Source organism: Cryptomeria japonica, chromosome 3, assembly GCF_030272615.1.
Source record: "Cryptomeria japonica chromosome 3, Sugi_1.0, whole genome shotgun sequence".
In the NCBI taxonomy this organism is placed as follows: domain Eukaryota; kingdom Viridiplantae; phylum Streptophyta; class Pinopsida; order Cupressales; family Cupressaceae; genus Cryptomeria; species Cryptomeria japonica.
The window spans coordinates 362,192,823-362,214,163 of record NC_081407.1 but is presented as its reverse complement, the minus strand read 5'-3'; the positions used below and the strand labels follow the sequence as shown (position 1 = coordinate 362,214,163).

The window sequence follows — 21,341 nt, the reverse complement described above, 5'->3', positions numbered from 1 at the left end:
ATGCAAATCAAACGTGGAAATTTGAAGATCGCTCCTGTCCTTTGGACAAGGACCAGGGCGATGAACATCCAAAAGGGACCCATGAACGCACACAAGGCAATCAAATTCGAAGGACCATCAAAATGATCAATGTTGAACGTGGAGATGAAGGAGTTGGACGTAAAAAAATGCAAAAATCAAGACAAAATCATGGATCGCTCCTGTCCCTCTCCAAGGGACCAGAGCGATGAGGTACGTCCCTTTGTTTTCATAGTTTTGGCGCCAAATAAACAAATTCAAATTTCCTTAAATGCTAAGTTCGATAAAAAATTGAAAATCTAATTTAATTAGCATTTAATATGGCGTTGATCTTTTATTAATTATTTTTGCCTTTATTAAAATCGAAATTTGCAAATAAAAAACGTAGGGCATTAATAATTAATTAATTAATTAATATAAAAATCGATTTCAAGCGCTCATTTAAGGAGGTCGGCCTTCTTATTTTATTGAAAATCATTGAAAATCATTTAAAAAATGGTTTTATTTACCAAGTCGGCCAAAGGGGGTGAATGGGTGAAAGCGATATATATGGAGGGTGAGAGATATCATTTTCACATAATCATTTTTATCCTTCATGCGAATTGAGGAAAGCAAAGAAGGTGCGAAGGGTGCTTGAAGTGTGGAGTGCGAATTACGTTGAAGACCAAAGGTGGCGCTTAATTATCTAGGGTGGTGCGAACTTGAAGATCCATTTGAGCGATTTGTCAAGGGCGAATTTGCCAAGGATTGAAGACCACGTCAAAGGTGCAATTGAAGATCACGTTGAAATCCAAAGGTGGCGAAGTTGATTTTTGAGGAGATAACATTGAAGGCTATTTTTACCTCAATTTTGCCTAGGCGATCTTTTCCTTTTTTGCATTCTAGAGTTAGCTCTCTATTGAGGTATGGCGATTTAATTTTTATTGCTTTATTCTTTCGTCGTCATATTTTAAATTTTGAAGTTTTGAATCTCTTAGCTCAATCGTTGTTTTTTTAGGAAATGATAACTCTAGAGACTTATCATGACGTTTCCTAAAAACTTCTCTCTCTTATTTACGTTATTCATTGCAAAATCGAGTTCTTATAATGAAATGGTGTGTAGGTATGGCGACCCCAAAGGCGGGAGCATCCACCAGCCGCTCAGCTCTCATGAAAGAAGATCAGAAGACCGAAGAAGTGGAGACCAAGATCGTGTCAAAGTGGAGCAACATTGGAGATACCAACTTGGGGAACTTTAGCACGAAGAAGTTCCGAGAGGTCCCTTACATCGGCAAGCCATCACCTGTCGCTCGGAGAATAATCGAGAGTGGCATCATCAAGGCGGCCGGTTTTCCTCTAGTTATTCAGTGCCACGAGTTGATGATCGAGTGTGCCCGTCACTACAATCCACAGTCCAGGACAATTGTGTCCAATGAGGGAAACACTTTGGCGTACCTTTCAGAGGAAGCTATAAGTGAAGCTTTCCATCTTCCAGAGCACAGGGACATGATATACAAGAGCATTGAAGGAGCTAGATCAGTGTACGATGATGATCCAGATGCTTGCCTAAGCATAATCAATAAGAACTGGCTACTTAAGAGTCGCCCCGTCTAAGCAAGGTACCGAACACACCGCACAGGATTGATTTCCAGGAGGAGTACAGAGATTTGATTACCATGCTCAACAGAGTTACAGGAGCACCTCATGCCTTCTATTTTGAGAAGTGGATGTTCTACTTCATCCAGGTGATTGTTCAAGGAAAGGGTACAATACATTGGGCTAGGATAATTAGCCATTGCTTAGACGTACAGTTGAGGAGACTCAGGGCTACTAAGTCCTTCCACATGAGTTCATACGTCATCTATGCCTTAATCAGGAGCGTTGAGTACGCAGGACTACCTCACAGAGGAGTGATTGGAAGAGGACCCGGCGAGGTCAGAGCTTGTGAATCCTATACTTACTTGCATCATCCGCCAGGGAAGAACTACAAGTTAGTCAATGATACTTTCACGATGAACATCACAAGGACGTTGCAAGGTGGAATTCACAACAGATTATCTCAGGATGCCCAGGAGTTCATCAAGAGGTACGGTGCTTGGTTCATTCAGTTTCCCAAGTTCACTTACATTAGCGTGCATGGATGTCCTTTACCTCCATACATGTTGCCGAGGTACCCGACAGACAGAATTGTGTTACTTGAAGTAACAAGGCAGTTGGCAGCATATGTGAAGGCATTCAGACACAGACATCAGAATGGAGTTCAGGTACCTATTATTTTGGGTAATTCAGTTGAGGTATGTCCTAATGTCTTAGCCATGGATGACGCAGAGAAGGAGTTAGCCTTGTATTCTTTTTCATCTTTTGCTTGGAGAGAGAGCTTTGATCCATATGGACATTTAGAGGAGACGGTCGGTAGAAGATTTAGACATGAGCACCAAATTGAAGATTTTATGATGAACCTCCTAGATGATCTTGAAGTGAAACGAAAGATACATTCTAGATTGCCTTTGGATTTCATCAGGAAATGCAGGATTTACAGAGTGGCCGACCAAGCTCAAGACAATGGCAGGCACATTCAGTCCTCCTATGATCGAGAAAGTAAAACAATAAGTTTGAATTGGAATGAGCCTGAGCTCGTGGATTTAGATGCTTTGATGGCACCAGTCTTGTCTTGTACTCGCAGATGGGTAGACGTTCAACATCAGAAGTTGAGAGAACAAGGCGTAGCTATGTCTTTTACTTTGGAAGAGAAACCAGCCGAAGGTGGAGCTAGCGTAAGTGAAGGCAATCCTAATCCTAGGAATTCAGGTGAAGGTAACCTTCGATGTGCCAGTGAGGGCAATCTCCATCCGAGAGGTTCGAAGAGAAAGGAAAGATCAGAAAAGAAAGAGCCTTCTAAGAAAAAGCAAGGGGCCAACAAAGATCAAGCACCAGGTACTTCTTCTAGACCAGAGAATAGAACAATTTGAGTGGAAGAGTCCATGGAGTCTATGGTACAGAATGACAGGCAGGAGGAAGGACAGACACAGCATGTTTCATCCGATGGATCTCTCCAAGACTATGATTTAGATGATGATAATGAAATGACATCTCCTCCCAGACAAGAAGAAATAGTACATAAAGAAATTCAAGTTCAAGAGACAAGATCGAATATCCCAGATTGGTTGAAGGAAAGATTGACTAGGGTGATCGTCGTAGAGGACGAAGACAGTACAATTGATTTAGAGAGCCTTGTTGGATGTTCACATGTGATAACAGAGAAGAAGAAGGCTACAAAGATGTCCAAGATGATTTGAGATGAGACTGGATCTAGAAAACTGCAGATAGCTACACCGGCAACAGATAAATATGAGGGTGAGATCCTAGCAGAGGACTATCATATACAGACTATTGAGTTAGGACCGTCCACAGCAGAGCAGACAATGGATGATGCTACCGACACATTTGAAGCATTGAAAGACAAGCTTAGAGAAGAAGTAGAAAAGAATAGAAAGCTTGAGAGAGAGGTCGGTGCATGGAGGACATATTTCAGTCACATCAATGAACCTTTAGGACGTCAGGATCCAGTTAGATCACCAGTGCAAGCATTGCCCCTTCAATCAATCAATGAAGCAGAGAGATTCAGGAACCTGGTCCAGCGTACATGTAGTTGGATGGATAGGTCTCATACAGTGGCCATAGAGTTTGTTACAAGGATGTCGAAGATCACTCATCAGGCTATCCAAATTCTTGAGATAATCCACAGATTGATGGTAACAGTAGCTGCATTTTCCCATACCAAGGACGTTACCATCCCTGTCTTGAAAGTTATAAGACATACATCCAGAAGAATTTTAGCGCAATAGAGGATCTTAGAAGGTGATTCTCACAGTTTGTTTCAGTGGTCAACCTTACTCCATATAAAGAGTGTTCTCTTCGGGGACATCAGTGTTAGATGTGGCCAAGTTGAGGAGGTGATCAATCCGATCCAGGACAGAGTATTTGAGGTACTTCGTACCATTCTTGGCAGAAGGATCGAGGTCGAGACAGATGTGGATATGCAAGAATTTGAGGATAGAATCAAGATCATCTTTCGCAAGGACGCAGATGTTACAGATGAACAGTATGATCAAATGTATGCCACCATGCTCCTGATTGATAGAACGAAGGAACTTGAACCTACTTGGGACGCAGCTCTTCTAGATGCATTCGATCAGATCATCCACTTAGAAGAGAGTATCAAGAATCTTCCCGAGATTCCAATCACAGAAATCGAAGGAATCGTGACAAAATTCATTGCATATGCTAAGAAAGAGAATTGGAAAGGGAATAAGATTCTAGATGAAAGGTTGTTACAGATGGCATGACATCTTATTTCTCATTGGTTGATACCTCCTAGGTTTTTGTGCCGAATTTAATATTTGGCTATGTATTTAATATTGTTCAGTAAAAAGGAGGTCATTTGTAACAAACCCTAATTAGGGTTTAGGTGTCATGATCTTGTCCATTGATTTGTTTTCAATCTGGACCTTTCATTGTAACTGGGGATGCTATTTATACCCCCATTTTTCATTTCATTTAGTAATAGTCAGATTATAGTCAATAGAGTAAGAGTCAATAGTTGATGTAAGAGAGATTAGAGTTAGAAGCAATTTTATTTTTGTAGCAAGATTGAGTCTTGAAGAGAGAAATTCAAGCAATTGTTGTACATGATGACTTGGAAATCAATAAAATATTGAAGTTATGGTGTTTTGTTGCAAATTTCTTGAGTTATCTTCATGGTTGTTTGGCATACTTGAATCATGCTCAATCGAAGTAGATTGTTAATTTGAAAGACTAAGTGTGAGATTTGATATTTGGTAGGATTCGCAATCCAAACCACTAGCTTCTTGCTGATTGTAGGAAAGCCTTGCGTGGTCGACTGGAGAACACTTTGAGTCCTTAATCTTCAATTATCATTGTGTCTTGGATATGTACCTTCATAGTAGTGTCCTTGGTTTTTGATGCATTGAATACCATCATATTACCTTAGAAGATCGCACTAATTTCAATTGAGTTGTTATCTTATGGCAAAATTGAAGTTGGTTGAATCTTGCCAAGTCTCATCCATGCTAAGTCATTCATAGGGTTAGGCTAGATTAGACCTCCTTAAACCCTATCCTTTTGCTATTTTTTAAAAAGTTCCTTTTAGTTTAGTAAAATCTTCGAGCTTTGAATACGTAAGACCCCTTGGAGGAAACAGCAAATCACATCATACCACTAAAAAAGCTTGTCCACACGTGGAGACCCCACTAAAAGAACCTTGGAGTCCACCTAACTGATCCTTTTTGCAGATCTTCAGCAGTTAGAGACTATTTTCTCAAGAGAGGATAAGATGCCTATTGGTATTTTATTCTGTGTATGATTGTGTATAAAATACATGTCAACAGGGCCCCACAAATGAAGTTTTGCTAGTGCAATGTTCAAGATTAGTTCCAAATCTGGAAAAAATCAAAGAAGCTGAAACACAAAATGAACATGATGATGTCTTATCATCAACATAAGAAAATGAGTTATTCGGCAGCTTCAGAGACTTTTTCTACAAATGTGCAGAGCAAGCACATCACTTGAATCATGAAATTTCTGTTGAGGACTTGCTCCTACCTAATTGGTGCAGAGTTCATAATGCTGCACATTTTGAAATTACATGCTTGTTGTGCAGAACAACATTGAATCAAGTGTGCAAGAAGCACCCGGATGTACTAAGATCTCACATGCCGTAACAAGAACAGGTTAGTCCACCTACAGGTCTCGAAGAAGAGGTCCCCAAACATAAAAGGGATGAAGCACAAAAGTTGGAAACCCAAACCTGCAATATGATGGATCTGAATCAGGCTTGGACATTAAGGTTTGATGGTTCAAAATCTAAGCAAGGAGCCGGGGCAGGTATAGAATTGATAAGTCCCAACGTCGAAACTTATCTGGCTGCCTACGGATTGCAATTTCATTGTACCAACAATGTAGCAGAGTATGAACCTGACTGCTGTTGGCCATTAAAAAAGGAGCATGGATATTGCACTGTTTCGGAGATTCGGAAGTGGTGATCAGGCAGGTTAGAAAGCAGTATACATGCCATGACAAAAGGCTAAATTGTTATCGCAACTGTGTCTGGGACATAATAGAAAGTCTTGATGCCTTCAACATCAAGATCATCCTTAGGTCACAGAATCAGGTTGCTGACTCCTTGGCACAAGTTGCAAGTTCGTTGGAACCATTGTCAATGCAGAGTTTAAAAAAGTTCACTGTTGAGTTGACATCAGTCCCGTTCGTTCTTGATAATGTCACCAATTTCTAGGTCTTTGATGATGATAGACACATTATAGACTTCTTCACAATTTCAAATGTGTTCACAACACAAATTATTGATGAAGAGCCTCAAGAAGCTGAAATCGGCATCGAAGGTGTCCTAAAGCTCAAGACAAACACAATTCCTCGAGGGATGGTGCTTTTGGAAAGGATCTTTGACTGTGATTAGCTGAAGTCTCGCAAGGAAGGTGATTCCAAAGGAGGCATATGTGACAAGATCAATGTTGGCATGAGAGATAATCACAAGAATGTGCTGATAGGAAAAGTATGCACAACCCAAGAAAGGGATGGAATTCTCTGAAACATGAGAGAATTTCCAGATATCATTGCTTGGGGGTATGAGGGCCTGAAAATTTATGATAGCTCAATCATTACACACACTATACCACTTAGGCCGGATTCATAACCATTTAGGTAGAGGCAGCGACCAGTAAATGCTCTTTTGGAGCCTCTGATTTATCAAGAAGTGAAGAAGCTGTTGGCTGCTCACATTATCTTTCCGGTAAGACATTCTACTTGGGTGGCCAACCTTGTCCCTCTAAGGAAAAAGAACGGTAAAATCCGATTGTGCTTAGACTTCCGCAATTTGAACAGGGCATCGGGAAAAGATAACTACCCGCTACCCTCGTTGGATGAGGTATTGCAGATGGTCAACGGATCCCAAACGATGTCATTTTTGGATGGTGTTGTGACGTTTTCACACATCGCCCCATTGCAAATGGGGACCCTTGCTTTTTTTGCTTTTTAGGGTTTTTTTTTTTTGGTCTTTTAGGGTTTTGTTAGTTAGCCTTTGCATTTTGAGTGCTGTCGAGGAGATCAATAGGGTAGCAAGTTCGGCTTGAGTGATGTCCTGATCCTGAAATTTGGCTAAGTCTGGAATGTCCTGATCCTGAATTTGACTAAGTCTGGAAACTGAAAAACCTCAAAAAACTAGATTTTGCAATATAACTCCTGGAGGTCTGAAACCACTCTCAAACATCCTGAAAGTATATATGGAATATAACTTAAAGTATAAGAATCTTATACTTAAATGTTATATTCCATTAAAATTGTCCTGATAGAGAGTTCGAAAAGTCAAATTTCGCTCCTGTCCTTCACCAAGGGTCCAGAGCGAAAAGCGCTCCTGTCCCTCTCCAAGGGTCCAAGGCGAATCGCTCGTGTCCCTCACCAAGGGTCCAGAGCGAAAAAGCTTAGTGGAGTCATTCCTGACCTTGTTTGGACAAATTGAGACATCAAAGGCATGGTGAAGGACAAAATGAGCATGATAGAGCATCCAGACTTGATCAAAAACAATGAAATGATGAAGTTTTTGCCTAGAAGGTCAAATTCGCTCCTGTCCCTCACTGAAGGACCAGAGCGATTTTCTTTATATGCACATTTTTAGACCTTTTTTGGACATTAACTTTTATTCATAGCATGAGGCAGGATGATATCTTCCCTAGCAAAGACATTTCATGGTGAAAAGTGAAGCATTTGGGCCTAGAGGGCAAAAATCGCTCCTGTCCCTCACTGAAGGACCGGAGCTTGAAATCCAAAATTTCCTTGTCCTTGAAAGATTTGAACGATTTGACGACTTGAGGAGGACCAAGGAAGTGCTTTTTACCAGTTGAATATAATTTGAAGGCACAAACATGAGGAAAAATAGACCAAAATGCAAAATCGCTCTTGTCCCTTAGTCAGGGACCAGGCCGAAATCCATTGTAGCTCCCGTCCCTCTCCCAGGGACCAGAGCGAAATTCTTCATAAGGTAAAATTCAGGCAAAAGCAAGCAAGTTTTAAGTTTGAAGGCAAGAAAGGAGGGTGAAACTAGACCGTTGAAGATAAATTTGGAAGTTGGCAAAGTGTAGTTGAGCTTGAAAGTACAAATTCGCTCCTGTCCCTCAGGCAGGGACCGGAGCGAAATCTTCATGAAAGCTTAGATTTTGAATGTTGATCACGTTTCAAGTGTCCAAAGGGGACCAAGGGACTTCATTTTACACGATGAAAGCAATGGCAAGTTGATGAAAGCAAGCATGAGCCCAGGACATTGAAGTTCGCTCCTGTCCCTCAGTCAGGGACCAGGGCGATATCCACCATATTTGCCAATTCATTCAAAATTCATGCCAAGTCAAGATTGTACATGGTTGCACAGGGTCTAAGGCGTCTTAAGATGATGATATGCAAAGGTTTCAAACGTCAAAAGACTATCAATTTGAACAAGGAAGCTATATCGCTCCTGTCCCTCATCAAGGGACCAGGGCGATTTTCATTAAATCATTCGTTTTCCTTCAAGATCACGTCAAAGTCAAGGTTCGCAAGATCAAGGACATCATTTAGGAAGCAATGAACAAAGAACAAAGGTTGGAAGATAGCAAATTTTGGCTAGAACTTCAGGATCGCTCCTGTCCCTCACCAAGGGACCAGGGCGATAATCCTCCAAACATCAAATATGCCTCGTAGAAGCCAAGTGAAGTAAAGTGGAATGAAGGGACAACGTCATTACTTGCCATATAATGCAGATTGGTGATTGAACAAGCAAGATTAAGGAGAAACACCAAGATCGCTCCTGTCCCTCACCAAGGGACCAGGGCGATATTAGCTAAATCATTCATTTTCCTTTGAAAATCATGTCAAAGCAAAGTTGCAAAAGGTTTAAAACGTCATTTGGAAGGCAACACAAAAGAAGTGAACGACAAAATGTTACCAATTTGAGCTAGATATGGAAGTTCGCTCCTGTCCCTCACCAAGGGACCAGGGCGATATCCACCTTAGAGGGCATTCATTCACCAAATCAAGTTAGTCAAGTTCGAAATTCCCAGCAAAAATGCCAAATTCAATGTGGAGATGGAGGTTTTAACGTCAAAAGCACAAGAATCAAGACCAAATTGAGATTTCGCTCCTGTCCCTCAGTCAGGGACTAGAGCGTTAGGTTTGCATCTTTCCACCTTTTTTAAAATTCTTGGTGTTAAATCATTTTTTGAATTTATTTTAAATGCTAAAATCGACAAAATCAAAAAAAAAAATTCAATTAAAATAGCATTTAAAATTAGCGCATGGGCCTTTATTAATTAATTTTTGCCTTTTTAAAATCGAGTTTATTTAAAATTATAGGCATTAAATTAATTAATTATAAATAAAAATGGGGCGCTTGATTTAAAATTTGTTTCATTTTACAAGGGTCGGCCTTTAAGTTTATTTTTAAATTTGCCTTATTCACCAAAGTCGGCCTAGGGTCAATATGAAGGTGAGCGCCTATAAAGGAGGAGTAGTTTATTTCATTTTCACATCATCATTTATCATTTTTTTTCATATGCGATTTGGAGTATACAAAGGAAGTGCGAAATTATCATTCAAGAGGAGGTGCGAATTGTGTTCAAGGTGCGAGTCTTATCAATAGGAAGGCACAAGCATTATCAAAGGAGTTCGAGTTTCAAGTTAGGCAAACTTGCCAAGGACATTGAAGAACACATCAAAGACTCCAAGGGTGGCGAATTGATAAAGAGGACGTTCCTTATCCTTGAAGATCACGTTGAAGGCTTCTAACGTTAATTTTGCCTAGGCAAATTCCTCATTTTGCATTCTAGTGTTAGCACTCAAGAGAGGTATGGCGATATGGATTTATTGTTTTGATTTTGAACGTTGATCGTCATAGCTTAAATTTTGAATTTTGAAATTTTGAATTCCAGTAGCCCAATCTTTTTTTAGGAAATAATAACTCAAGGATTTATTATGAGGTTTCCTAAAATTAATTTAATCTATGCTATTCATTGCAAAATCATGTTACTAATTTTGAAATGTTGTGTAGGCATCAAATGGAGATCTCATCAAGGAAAATCAAGTCGGATCAAGGACGGTCTTCGCCGGGACGATCAAGCAAGGACAGGGGTGACCTCTTTCAATCCAGCGTTCCAAGGCGAGGTACATCATCATCCTGCACATCAAGGACAAAAGGAGTTAGAACAAGAGTTAATTAAAGATAGCCTCTCAACGACATCAAATTGAATATTTACCAAGTTACAAGTGTCAGATGAGGTGGCATCCTAGTCATCACTTCTCCAGTTAGTGTGGTCCACCTCAGCATGTCCAGATTCAATGTACCTAACTCATGGAAGGTGGCACAAACTCCGATGTACCTACCCCGGCTATCCATTGGTCGATTTTTCTAGAGAGGACATGTGTCCAAGCAATACAATTTTATCATTGGTCAAGCATTAAATGTTATGTAATGGTTGTAACAAACTCTAATTAGGGTTTTCATTGTTGAATCTTGGCCATTGATCTTGAATTGATCTAAGCCATCGAATTGTATTGTGGGCACTATATAAGCCCTGGCATTTCATTTGTAAAGGCTAATTAGCAATGAATTAGAGAGAGTTGTAAATAATAGAAAGCAGTTAGTAGATAGAGAGTAGTTAGAAATTGATAGAATAGTAATTAGAGTAGAATAGGAGGACAAGGCAAGAAATTGTTGCCATTGATTGTAAACAAACTCCATTTTCATTGAAGTAATGGTGAAGTGTGTCGTTTCTTGCAATTTGCATGGTTTCTTGTTGAGTCTTCAATCCTAGATGGTAGATGATTAGATGAATGGAGGAAATGCGATTGATTAATGGTGGAATTCGTATATCCATACTACTAGCAGTTTGTTGATTGCAGACTTGCCTTGTGTAGTCAACTGGAATCATTCAGCTTAAGCTCAATTTTAATTTGTCGCTTCTTCATTGATATGCATCAACTTGATGGTGTCTATGCCTGCGGTGATGATTTGAACATCATAAAGCTTCCCTTAGAAGATCGCACTAGCCTTGTGGAGATGGTCCATTGATGTCAAAACAAGACCTAGTTAGAGTTTCATCAAAAATCAAATCATTGCTCCTACATTCTTAGTATTAGGATTAGATCTTCTCTTCGCCCTCATCCTTTTTCCATTTTTTTCAAATCTAAGCCAGTAAGAGCCTGTGTTCCAGCAAAGCAGATCGGAAGTTCAATCATCAGATGTAAGTCCCCTTGTGATTCCAGCAAATCACATCATACCACTGGAGTTTATCCACACGTAGAGACCCTACTAACCAGAACATTGGAGTCATCCTAACTGATCCTTCATGCGAATCTTCAGCAGTTAGAGATTTTATTCAAGAGAGGATAAGATGCCTTTGGGTATTTTATTCTGTGTATGATTGTGTACAAAATACACGTCAACAGATGGGTATTCTGGATACAACCAGGTAATGGTTGAGTACGAGGACAGATTGAAGAATTCACAACCAAGTGGGAAGTGTTTGCTTACAGACGAATGCCCTTTGGTTTGATGAACGTAGGTGCAACGTTTCAGCGCACCATGGATATCGCTTTCAAGGACCTAGTAGGCAAGTGTATAATCATTTACATGGAGGATTTGACGGTATTTTCCAACAAGATTGAAGACCAAGAACACAAAATGCTACAAAATATGCATTCTTAGAAAGATATACAGCTGGATTTAATCCCAGAAATTCAGTTTTTGAAAACTGAAGTTGTTTAATGTAAACAATTTCTTGTGGGTCCTACCTAATGAATTGAAAATTAGGGGACACAGGTCAGTCTCAGCTACCGGATTGACCCGAATTCATGTCAAATAGTGGTCGGCGGTTGAGAAAGTGGTTGGGAGGATAACTAAGGATTGAATAGGCATGGGTTAAAGCTGCCAAGTTCTAGAAGGCAGATTAGGACTATTGGATGCAGTCAATCCTGGCCTCTGGTTCAATTTATAAAATCTATAAAAGGCAGGATGCCTCTCATTGTAAAGGGTTGGATAGTCAGATTCTAGTTAGAGTTTTTGTTAGACAATTAGAACATGTTAGAGTTTTTTTGTAGAAGGTTGGAATTTAGTAGTTAGGAATAGGGTAGACCTGCTATAGAAATTGTTGTAATGACAACCAAAATCAATATATGAACATTGAAGTATGGTGTTTGTTGTCTTGGTTTTCTTTTGTTTGCATGGTTTCCTTTAGCAAGTTTAGATAGATCCTTTCTGGTGTGCAGGTATTTGATGGATTCAGGTTCATACCATTGGGGATATACTGATTGTGTATCCCTGTGTATGGTTAGTTTGAGCCTTTAAAATCATGCTTAGTTCAATTGCAGGTGTCCGTTTGAGCTGCGCTATAATTGGGTGTTTAGGCATGCACCTGCAGTTTGAAAATCTTCTAAGTCTCCCTTGAAGATTGCACTGTTCTTGTGAGGTTGTGAGTTATTCTGGCCAAGCATGGATTGGTTATGTCGAACCCGTCTACTCGCACACCAGTCTTGTTAATTTTAGGTCTCTTAACCCTATCCTTTTGCATTTATTTTCCTGCAGCATCTTAGGATGCAGACCAGCTTGTTGTAAATGTAAGGCCCCTTGTGCTCCTAGCAAAACACATCAACCGTTGAGTTATCTCGCAGTCATGACCTGACATTTGCAACCTTGAGGTTGTCCCCTTTGATCAATTAAAAACAGCATTAGGGCTTCCTTATTTCAAGAGAGGATAGGATACTCAGCAAGAACATTCTATTTTGCGTTGGTCGGATAGAGTTGTAGCATTACGATTTTAGCTATGTCAACATAGTTCATATGTGCTCATGCAATGTTTGGCGGACTTTACCATTCGTAATGCCAATTGAACCTTGTGTTGGGCGGAGTTTGCATGCTCTTGTGCAGGGTGGACTTGGAGTGTTGTCATGCCAACATGGGCATAGTTTACTTGCTGTTAGGACAATCCTTTGGGAGGGGGCAGACATCACCACGTCATGCAAGTCATGTTTACAAGCATGGGTAGAGTTTGTTGTATGCTATGCAATTGCACTTCCTAAAATATCTCCTCCTTTATATGCTGGTGGACTTTGGCAAAGTCATTTGCTTCATGCTGTATGGCGGACTTTGGGATGGCACAAGATATTGCCATCTCCGTTCATGGCGGACTTGAGCATGTGTTGTGCAATCTTTCTACATGCTTGGGCGAACTTGCATGCCCTCAAATATCTCCTCCCTTGGTTTTGCCATGAACACTTGGATGATTTTCTTTGATTTTCAACCTTGGAGGTACAAATTTTCATTCTGAAGATAGGAATTGACCAAACCCTAGGCACCCTTTCCAAAAATAGAAAAAGCAAGGCTCCCTAAAAAATAGAAAAATCTTTCTAAAAATAGCCATTTCGGGGATCGTGTCCAAATTGCCAAAAACAAAACTTCCTAAAAAATAGGAAAAAGAAAAAAGTAAACTTTCTAAAAAATAAAATGTTGTCCAATTTGACTCAAAGCAATTGCATTTTTCGTCCTTCGGGGCTTTTAAGCACTTTGACGATTTCCAAACATTGTTTTAACTTTTGATCATGATTTACCTAATAGACTTGATGACTACCTAAAAACTCTAACTCCTCATTGTAAAAAAAAGACTGGTGATTAGCACTTGCGACGCCAAGGCAAAACCCTAAAAAGCAAAAATATTGGGGTACCAATTTGGAATGGAGCGATGTGTGAAAAGGTCACAACAGGTCCCTTCCTTGGTTGGTCATAAGCATTATTCACATAGTGGTATATGTTAGTTAAACACTCTAAAGACTTTGTTGTGTGTTTTTAGTATGGAAGTGGTGTTTTTTTTGTGCTTGGGCTGTTTTTTGTGCAGGCCAAGTTTAATCCTGTGACTTGTCATGTATTCAGCTGCAATTCACACAAAAATTAGTTTGTACTTGCAGAAAACTCAGTGCGGTAGTGTTGAGAGTTAAAATAATGGAAACTTGGTGGTAGATGATCTAGAAGTAGTCCATCTATGATCTAGAAAATGTTCTTTTAATTCTATGTTACTGGATTCGTGGGTTTGGGTTTGGGTTTGGGTATGGGTTCAAATTCGGCCTTGGGTTTGGACCTAGTGCTTGAGGCGAACCTGGGCAAACCCATGTTAACTTGGGAGTTTTTCGGCTTTGTGGGCATCCAAAAAGGTCCCCACAAGTAAAAAAAAAACCATTTCAAAATTAAAAATGCCCCCCCAATTGTAATTTTGTGCTACCTTTTCTTCTTTTTGTCATTTCACCTCATTTTTTCAATACAAAACTTGCATTCTCACCATTTTTGTTCTCCAATCTGGTTTTGAAGGTTGCTGATTTAGATGCTATAGTTGCACAGCTTGCCCAAGTTTCTATAGATGAGGCAACTCTTGCGCTTGACATAGACGTAGCTAGTGGGAGTGGCTTTCTAATGGATTGTGGTTTAAATGAAGCTGAACCAAATGTTGACCTTGATGCTTCCGATGAAGATGAATATGGATATTAAATATGGATAGTAATTTGAATTGTCATTGTGTAATGACATTTGGAGATGTGAATATTATCATTTTTGCAAATTGTGAATATGATATTATGAGGTGTTTAAATTTTTTATTTATTGGCAATTATGGATTTATGATTATTGCTCTTCTTATAGTTATACAGTTTTAGTTACCCATACCCATGCCCAAGGAAAAACAAAATTTTGCGTACCCGCGTACTTGAACCAGTATCTCGTACCCGCACCCCCACCCGTACTTGTTCCCGAATTGGCAACTTAGTTTTAATATCATGATAGAGTAGATATTCATGGTCATAGTGCTCTCTTTGTCTTTAATGAGGGTAGTCCATATTTTTGTTGAGGTCACATGCTTTTGACACAGTTTATTTTAATGTCTAAATGTTTGGTATATTGAGTGGACATATGCTTCTAGTCTTGTTGTGACGTTTTCACACATTGCCCCATTGCAAATGGGGATCCCCACTTTTTTCTACTTCTAGGTTAGTTTTTTGAGTCTTTTAGCTATCTGCCTTTCATTTGAAGAAGTGTAGTTGGTCAAGAGCCAATCAAGTTAAGTCTCTCTAGTGAGGTCAGTCAGTTTTCAAGGTTTAGGAAGTGAATGGTTCACATCCTTGTTCATTCTAATGGAAATGAAATCCAAGATTTGACTAAGGCATGAAAACAAGTTTGTTGTTCTAGGCTAGAACACCAGTTGTTCCAAGATAGAACACCAATCGTTCTAGGCTAGAACATCAATCGTCCTAAGCTAGAAAGCTACCCGTTCTAGACTAGAACACCACTCGTTCTAGGCTAGAATGCCTTGTCCTTTGACCAAACACGTCTCGTCCTTTGACCACGATGATCTATGGGTGGAGCAATCTTTCCTGGCAAACCAAGTTTTGCCTTAGGGAGTCATTTAATGAATGCCAATTTTGAGATGATGCTGTCTTGAAGTTAAAACATGAAGCGATCCATTTGATGAACATTTAAATGATGTTGTCCTTGATTCAAATCATGTATAGGCTAAACATTTAATTCTGCAACCTTGTTTTGATCAATTCAATATCGGTGGCGCCTTTTCAAAAACCACGATGCAAGCTGGAAACCCACCTTAAAAATATGAATTTCAAAGGTCAAAGATCGACTTCAAGAATTGGTTGCAATGCATTTAATGAATATTGTTGCGTAGGTAGAGAGCATTTAAGTTAATGACCACGATTTGGCCTAATCAATACAAGATATTAAATTTGGTGCAGCTGGGCGTTTGCATTTGGAGTTGGAAAGTCAAAATTCAAAGTCGCCTATGTGTGTCTTGATCGAACCACATTTAGTATATGGTGTTTGCACACAGGAAGTAATTGCCAGACATTAAATTCAATTCACCAAGGTACTTGTGATGAGGTATCAAACCCTTTCAAGCAACTATAAGGCTTGTATTGATCATTTCGTTTGATCAATACAAAATCGATATTGTAATTGTCATTGTTAAGCCAGCGATATCAAGGCAGGGTGGAATCCTTATCAAACAGCAAGCTGTCTTCATTAATCGGTGAATTTGTCCTTTAAGATGGCGACTTTGTAATTGTTTAATATCATCAAATTTTATCTCCAGCAATACGGTTCAATCACACAGCTACAGCGAATACACTTTGGAGGCACGATTCTGATCCAGGTTGCGCCATGCTCACACAGCCACAACAAATCCAGCCAAAATTGTGATTTTGATTTGGAATAAGACGAGTATATACAAGGTGTTAAACTTGATCATTAGTCACAGCGAATCGGCTTCATTGAATCATTAAGTGATCAGCAAATAAGTTTCAGTGAACCATCTGTGACAAACAGTGAATTTGGGAAGTGATCAGCAGTCCTACATCGGCAATTCAACAATTTCCAATTATTGAACTTCAGCGATCCCATCAAGCAAGCAAATTTACAAAGAAATTACCCAGCATCGCTTTGATAGAGGATGATTTTGTCCAAATTTCCGATCCAATTAAAGTTCTCAGCTGCAATTAAAGTTGTTTGCAGGTCTGAATTGACTAACATTTGATCTACCTTATTGAAACCCGACCTCATCCAGCGCTGGTATACCTTACTTTTTAGGTGATCTTGATCGTTGGATGTCTTATCCATTGCGTTTTAATCATCTAAGAACGTTTTCAAGGCATAATTCATTAGCATAGATGCTTGTGTTCAATTGAAATCTACTTTTGCAAGATAGGGTTTTGACTTAGACGCCTAAGGTTTTTAAGCAACATTGAAGATTTTGAGGAAGTATCACTCTAGAGTTGAGATCCATATTTTAGGTTATTTATTTCACTTTGCAAGCATTCATTCACATCATATCACAAAACTAACTTGAACAACTCTCATAGGTAGAGCATGGTAGGAGCATGATTGACCCTCATCAAGCATTCAAGGATGGAAATTTTTACAATCTTGAATTTCCTTCGGAAATCCAAGAATCATTGCCTGTATAGTTAGATGAAAGCTCAAGTATGCAAGAGATCAAGACAAGATTTAATCAAAGTTAGAAGATCGACATGAGCAAAGTCATCATCACATCAGGAGCTTGATAATGTTGAGTATCAAGAGGTATGCCTCATTCATTTACAACAACAACTTGTGATGAGTTACAAAGAACAAGCTGAGGTGGTGCCCAATGATCACTTATCCAATCACATTATTTCATGAGAAGGCATCCAGATTCAATGTACCTAACTCATCCAACAAAGAGGATAACTACCACATTGGCACAAAGTTCGATGCACCTGCCGTCACTATCTATTGGTTGAATTTTCAAAGGATGTGTCCATTAATTGTAAATTTATCATTGGTCAAGCATTAAATGCTTTGCAATGAGTGTAACAAACCTTAATTAGGGTTTCTAGCTTTTGATCTTGGCCATTGATTGTAAATCAATATGAGCCACTCAATTGTAATGAGAGCACTATATAAGGCTCCACTTCTTCATTTGTAAAGGTGGATATAGAAACTTAATAGAAAGACAATAGCGAATAGTGAATAGTTAGTAGCTCAATAGTAGATAGCAAAGATTGTTGCCAAAACATTGTTGCAAAAGACGTGTAAACTTCATTGAAGATATGGTGAAATTGATATGTTGATTCAACAATTTGCATGGTCGCTACTTCTCAATTTGATTTTCATGTTGTTTAGATGAATGAAAGAACTTTGTGTATGATCAATGGTGAAATTTGTATATCCATACTACTAACACCTCGCCGATGGTAAAGTGCCTTGTGTAGTCAACTGGATCCATCTTAGCCAAAGCTTAACTTCAATTATCGCTTCTCCATTGATATGCATCAACTTGATGGTGTCTTTTCGTTGTGATGATTTGAAAATCATAAAGCTATCCTTAGGAGATTGCACTAACCTTGTGGAGATGTTCATAGCATGTCAAAGCAAGACTTAGTTGAATTTCATCAAAGATTGTCCATTGCTCTTACATTCTTAGGAGTAGACTAGATCTCTCTCAACTCTTATCATTTTTCCTTTTTTTTTTAAAAGTGAAATCCCATGTTCCAGCGATATTTCAAACATTTAAACATTCAACGTAAGTCCACCTTGTGATTCCAGCAATATCACATCGAACAACTGAGTCTATCCAAGAGCACGCCAAGACCTGACATTCAAGAACCTTGGAGTCATCCCACTTGATCACGCAGCTTAGCATTTGGGAGTCTTTGTTCTAGAGAGGATAGAATACTTAGTATTTTATTCTGTGTTGCATAGTGCGTAAAAACACTATCAACAAGTCTCAAATTTAATCTACAGATCTTACATACCAGCTTTCTGTGTTCCAAACAAACCTAAGACAGGAGATCCAGCAACAAATTGAAAAAATGATTACTCTTGTTTTATTTCCTTTAACAGACTGGAGAATTTCCATAGGATCAACTCTGGAAAAGTAGAAAAGCGTACCATTTTAATTCGTTTTTTAGTCTCTGACTGATGCTCAGTGCTGCAGACGTATAGCTATTTGTTGTTATTGTCTAGCTATGTCTGCACTAAGCTCTACAATCATTCTAGACATGCAAAGTGTGCATTTACATCAACTTTTAGTGTGGTAATGTAAGGCAAGTTGAGGTTTCAGCTAGCTTTAATGATTATTAGAAATATAATTTGGAACCTGATTGGCAGGATGCTTTGATGATTTAAGTTTGGAATATTAGCATAAATAAAATATTAGAGTTTTTGTTGCTAAAAGATGGATCGCATCATCTTATTTTGTTTGCATTTTTATTGCAGATTTCTTCCTCTCCGTTGGATTAGGTTTGGGTGGAGTAGATTCTCCACAAGAGGAACATCGGAAGAGTATAAGCACTGAGCGCACCTTTCGAGCTACTAATAATGAAATTGAGCTTTTTAAGAAACTGGGTCAGTATTTATTTATAATTTATTCTTCTGTTAATACTGGTGGTAAGCATCCTTTTTGGTTATGAACTATTGTATGAAACAAATATTTACTTTCTTCTGAAGTTTTGGTTGTTTATTTTGTATTATTTGCCTGAACTGCTCTTTATATTACAAGTTGCACTGGCCTTCTATGTTTTCATTTAGGCCAATATATTTGGTATAAATTTTAGTTATGCATTGCTTTTGTTACTTTTAGAATTCTAATGAACATAAATATGCTCTGCATTTTAAATAGTAGGGACTTTGAAGTGGAGATCTAATAGATGTTCATTAAGTAAGTTTATCCCTTTTCTTAATTGGTAAGACAGTTGTTGCTAAATACCAGATATTCCTCTAGAAGTAGTGACTGCTTTCTTTCTATAACATCAGAGTTTTCAAGTTTTCTGACAGCTATTATCTGTATTATTTTAGGAGTGGCATTGAAATCGACCAAAAAATTCTAGTAATATTATAGCACTATGTATGCAGCACTCATGTTTCGAATAATGATGTCACATTCTGGACACAGAACAAGTTGCTGCAAACTTTTAGTGTCTGATGAAACAGGATGAATTTGATGGTCCGTAGGTATACAGCCTCAACAGCATTGCGTATGACCTATTACATAAGATCTTTAGTTGCTTATAATTTGCATTGTTTTGGTCAGTCAATTCTCTTGCAAGATTGCTTGTACCTTGTTGATGTCGGGGTCTTTGTAAATATTCTATGTATTGTTTTACAGTTTTCTGAAACTGCCGATATCATTTTGGCTGGCTACTGAAAATGGGTAACTGTCATGGACGAACTTATGTAATCTTCTATTGGTTGTCATGGGTTAGGTTGTGATGAGCTGAAGTCTTTCAAACTTTTTCCTTTGCTAGATTGCAAAGACCACTTACCATCTAGGCATGTCTGTAATGCTGATGATTTGCAATATCCAGCTAACCTGTTTTTCACTGCGAGACAACTGATCATGTGCTTTGTAAATATCCTTTGATGTGCATATTCTTAGGATTCTAATGGAGCTTGGGAAATAATATTTATCTAGGGTTGATTCAGAAGTTAAATGCCTTTATTTCTCTCCAAAAGTGGAGATATAATGGAATAATTGAGTCACAGTATAACTGCAAAATATCTAGCAAAATATGCATGCTGCTACATTCAATGTGTAGTAAATGTTCTAGGTACATAATAAAAATGGAAGATATTGACATATTTAAACATAAAATACGATATATAATTTGATAGGTGAGTATGAATGAACAGGGTTACAGGTTATTTATAAATGAATAACAGCAATTTTGATAGGACATTCACCATCAAGCTGGTAGTTTGTGCCTCTTGGTAGTGTCCCGTTGTGCATTTCCTTTAAAAACGTATAAACCTTTCTATATTAATTTCTATGCCTGTCTCATATTTTCCAAGTGTTCTACAATTTGCGTGGAAACAATACTAAACAATTATAACAACAGAGAGAAATAGCACGACATAACAAGCACAACTAACTATCTATTTAGTTAACAGATTTGTGTTGCAATAGAGCAATGATGTGTCAGTGCCAAAAGAAGTGATCACATATGTGAGTATAAGGTGATCATCAAAGGTCACACTTTTGATGATACTTTTATATAACAATAGAACTTAATAACTTGATGTATTTTGACAGCTTGACTGCAATCATGTTATCGGGTGACAACAATTCTACCCAAGTACCTACTAAGATGCCTATAGACTCAAACTTAAATAGACTTTCCCATTGCATAATTATGTCTTTAAATTTAACTACAATGAATTCATCACTTGAACCAACCTTTCTGTTTTTGGCTCCACTACAACACAAGGGACACCTTGCTATTTTCTGTGCTGATTACGTTATTACCTATGTAAATGATGGAGTCTATGTTGCCCACCATAAACCTCATTACCAATATTTCCAAGAAAAAACTTATCTTATTTTCCGTGATAATAATAGTGCTCAAAATCTAATTTTCCAAATCTCTTATATGTAGAAATTTGCAAATTTAATGTCAATGGAATTTCTCTTACTTTGTTAATGGTTTGCTTCAAATTTCTCTAGCTGGCTCATCAAAATTTGGTAATCCAATAGTGGTGCAATGTTCTGTAGATGGAAAATGTCAATTGTAGCTTATAATGTACGATAGTTGGAGTTTATTGAACAACAAAAGTCATTAGAGTGAACAGATTCAAAGCTTGGGCTATGGACATCAATGTTCCTTTCATAAAATTGAAGGATTGCTAGAAGGAAGAAAATAAGACTATATGGAAATAGAGCTAACTGTGCCCCTTTTTCTCTGTGGTTTAGTTGGTTTACAATAAT

General features: G+C 38.4%; 1 protein-coding gene across 2 annotated transcripts in view; it reads left to right on the top strand.

Moving 5' to 3' along the window:
- The window catches only part of LOC131080008 (DNA polymerase kappa), a 147,557-nt gene that overhangs the window by 98,602 nt on the left and 27,614 nt on the right, over positions 1–21,341 (top strand). For both annotated transcript variants that reach the window (XM_058018062.2, XM_058018061.2), the window contains exon 9: positions 18,857–18,985. In XM_058018062.2, coding sequence (XP_057874045.2) covers positions 18,857–18,985 — 129 coding nt within the window. The remainder of the gene's footprint in view (positions 1–18,856; positions 18,986–21,341) is intronic.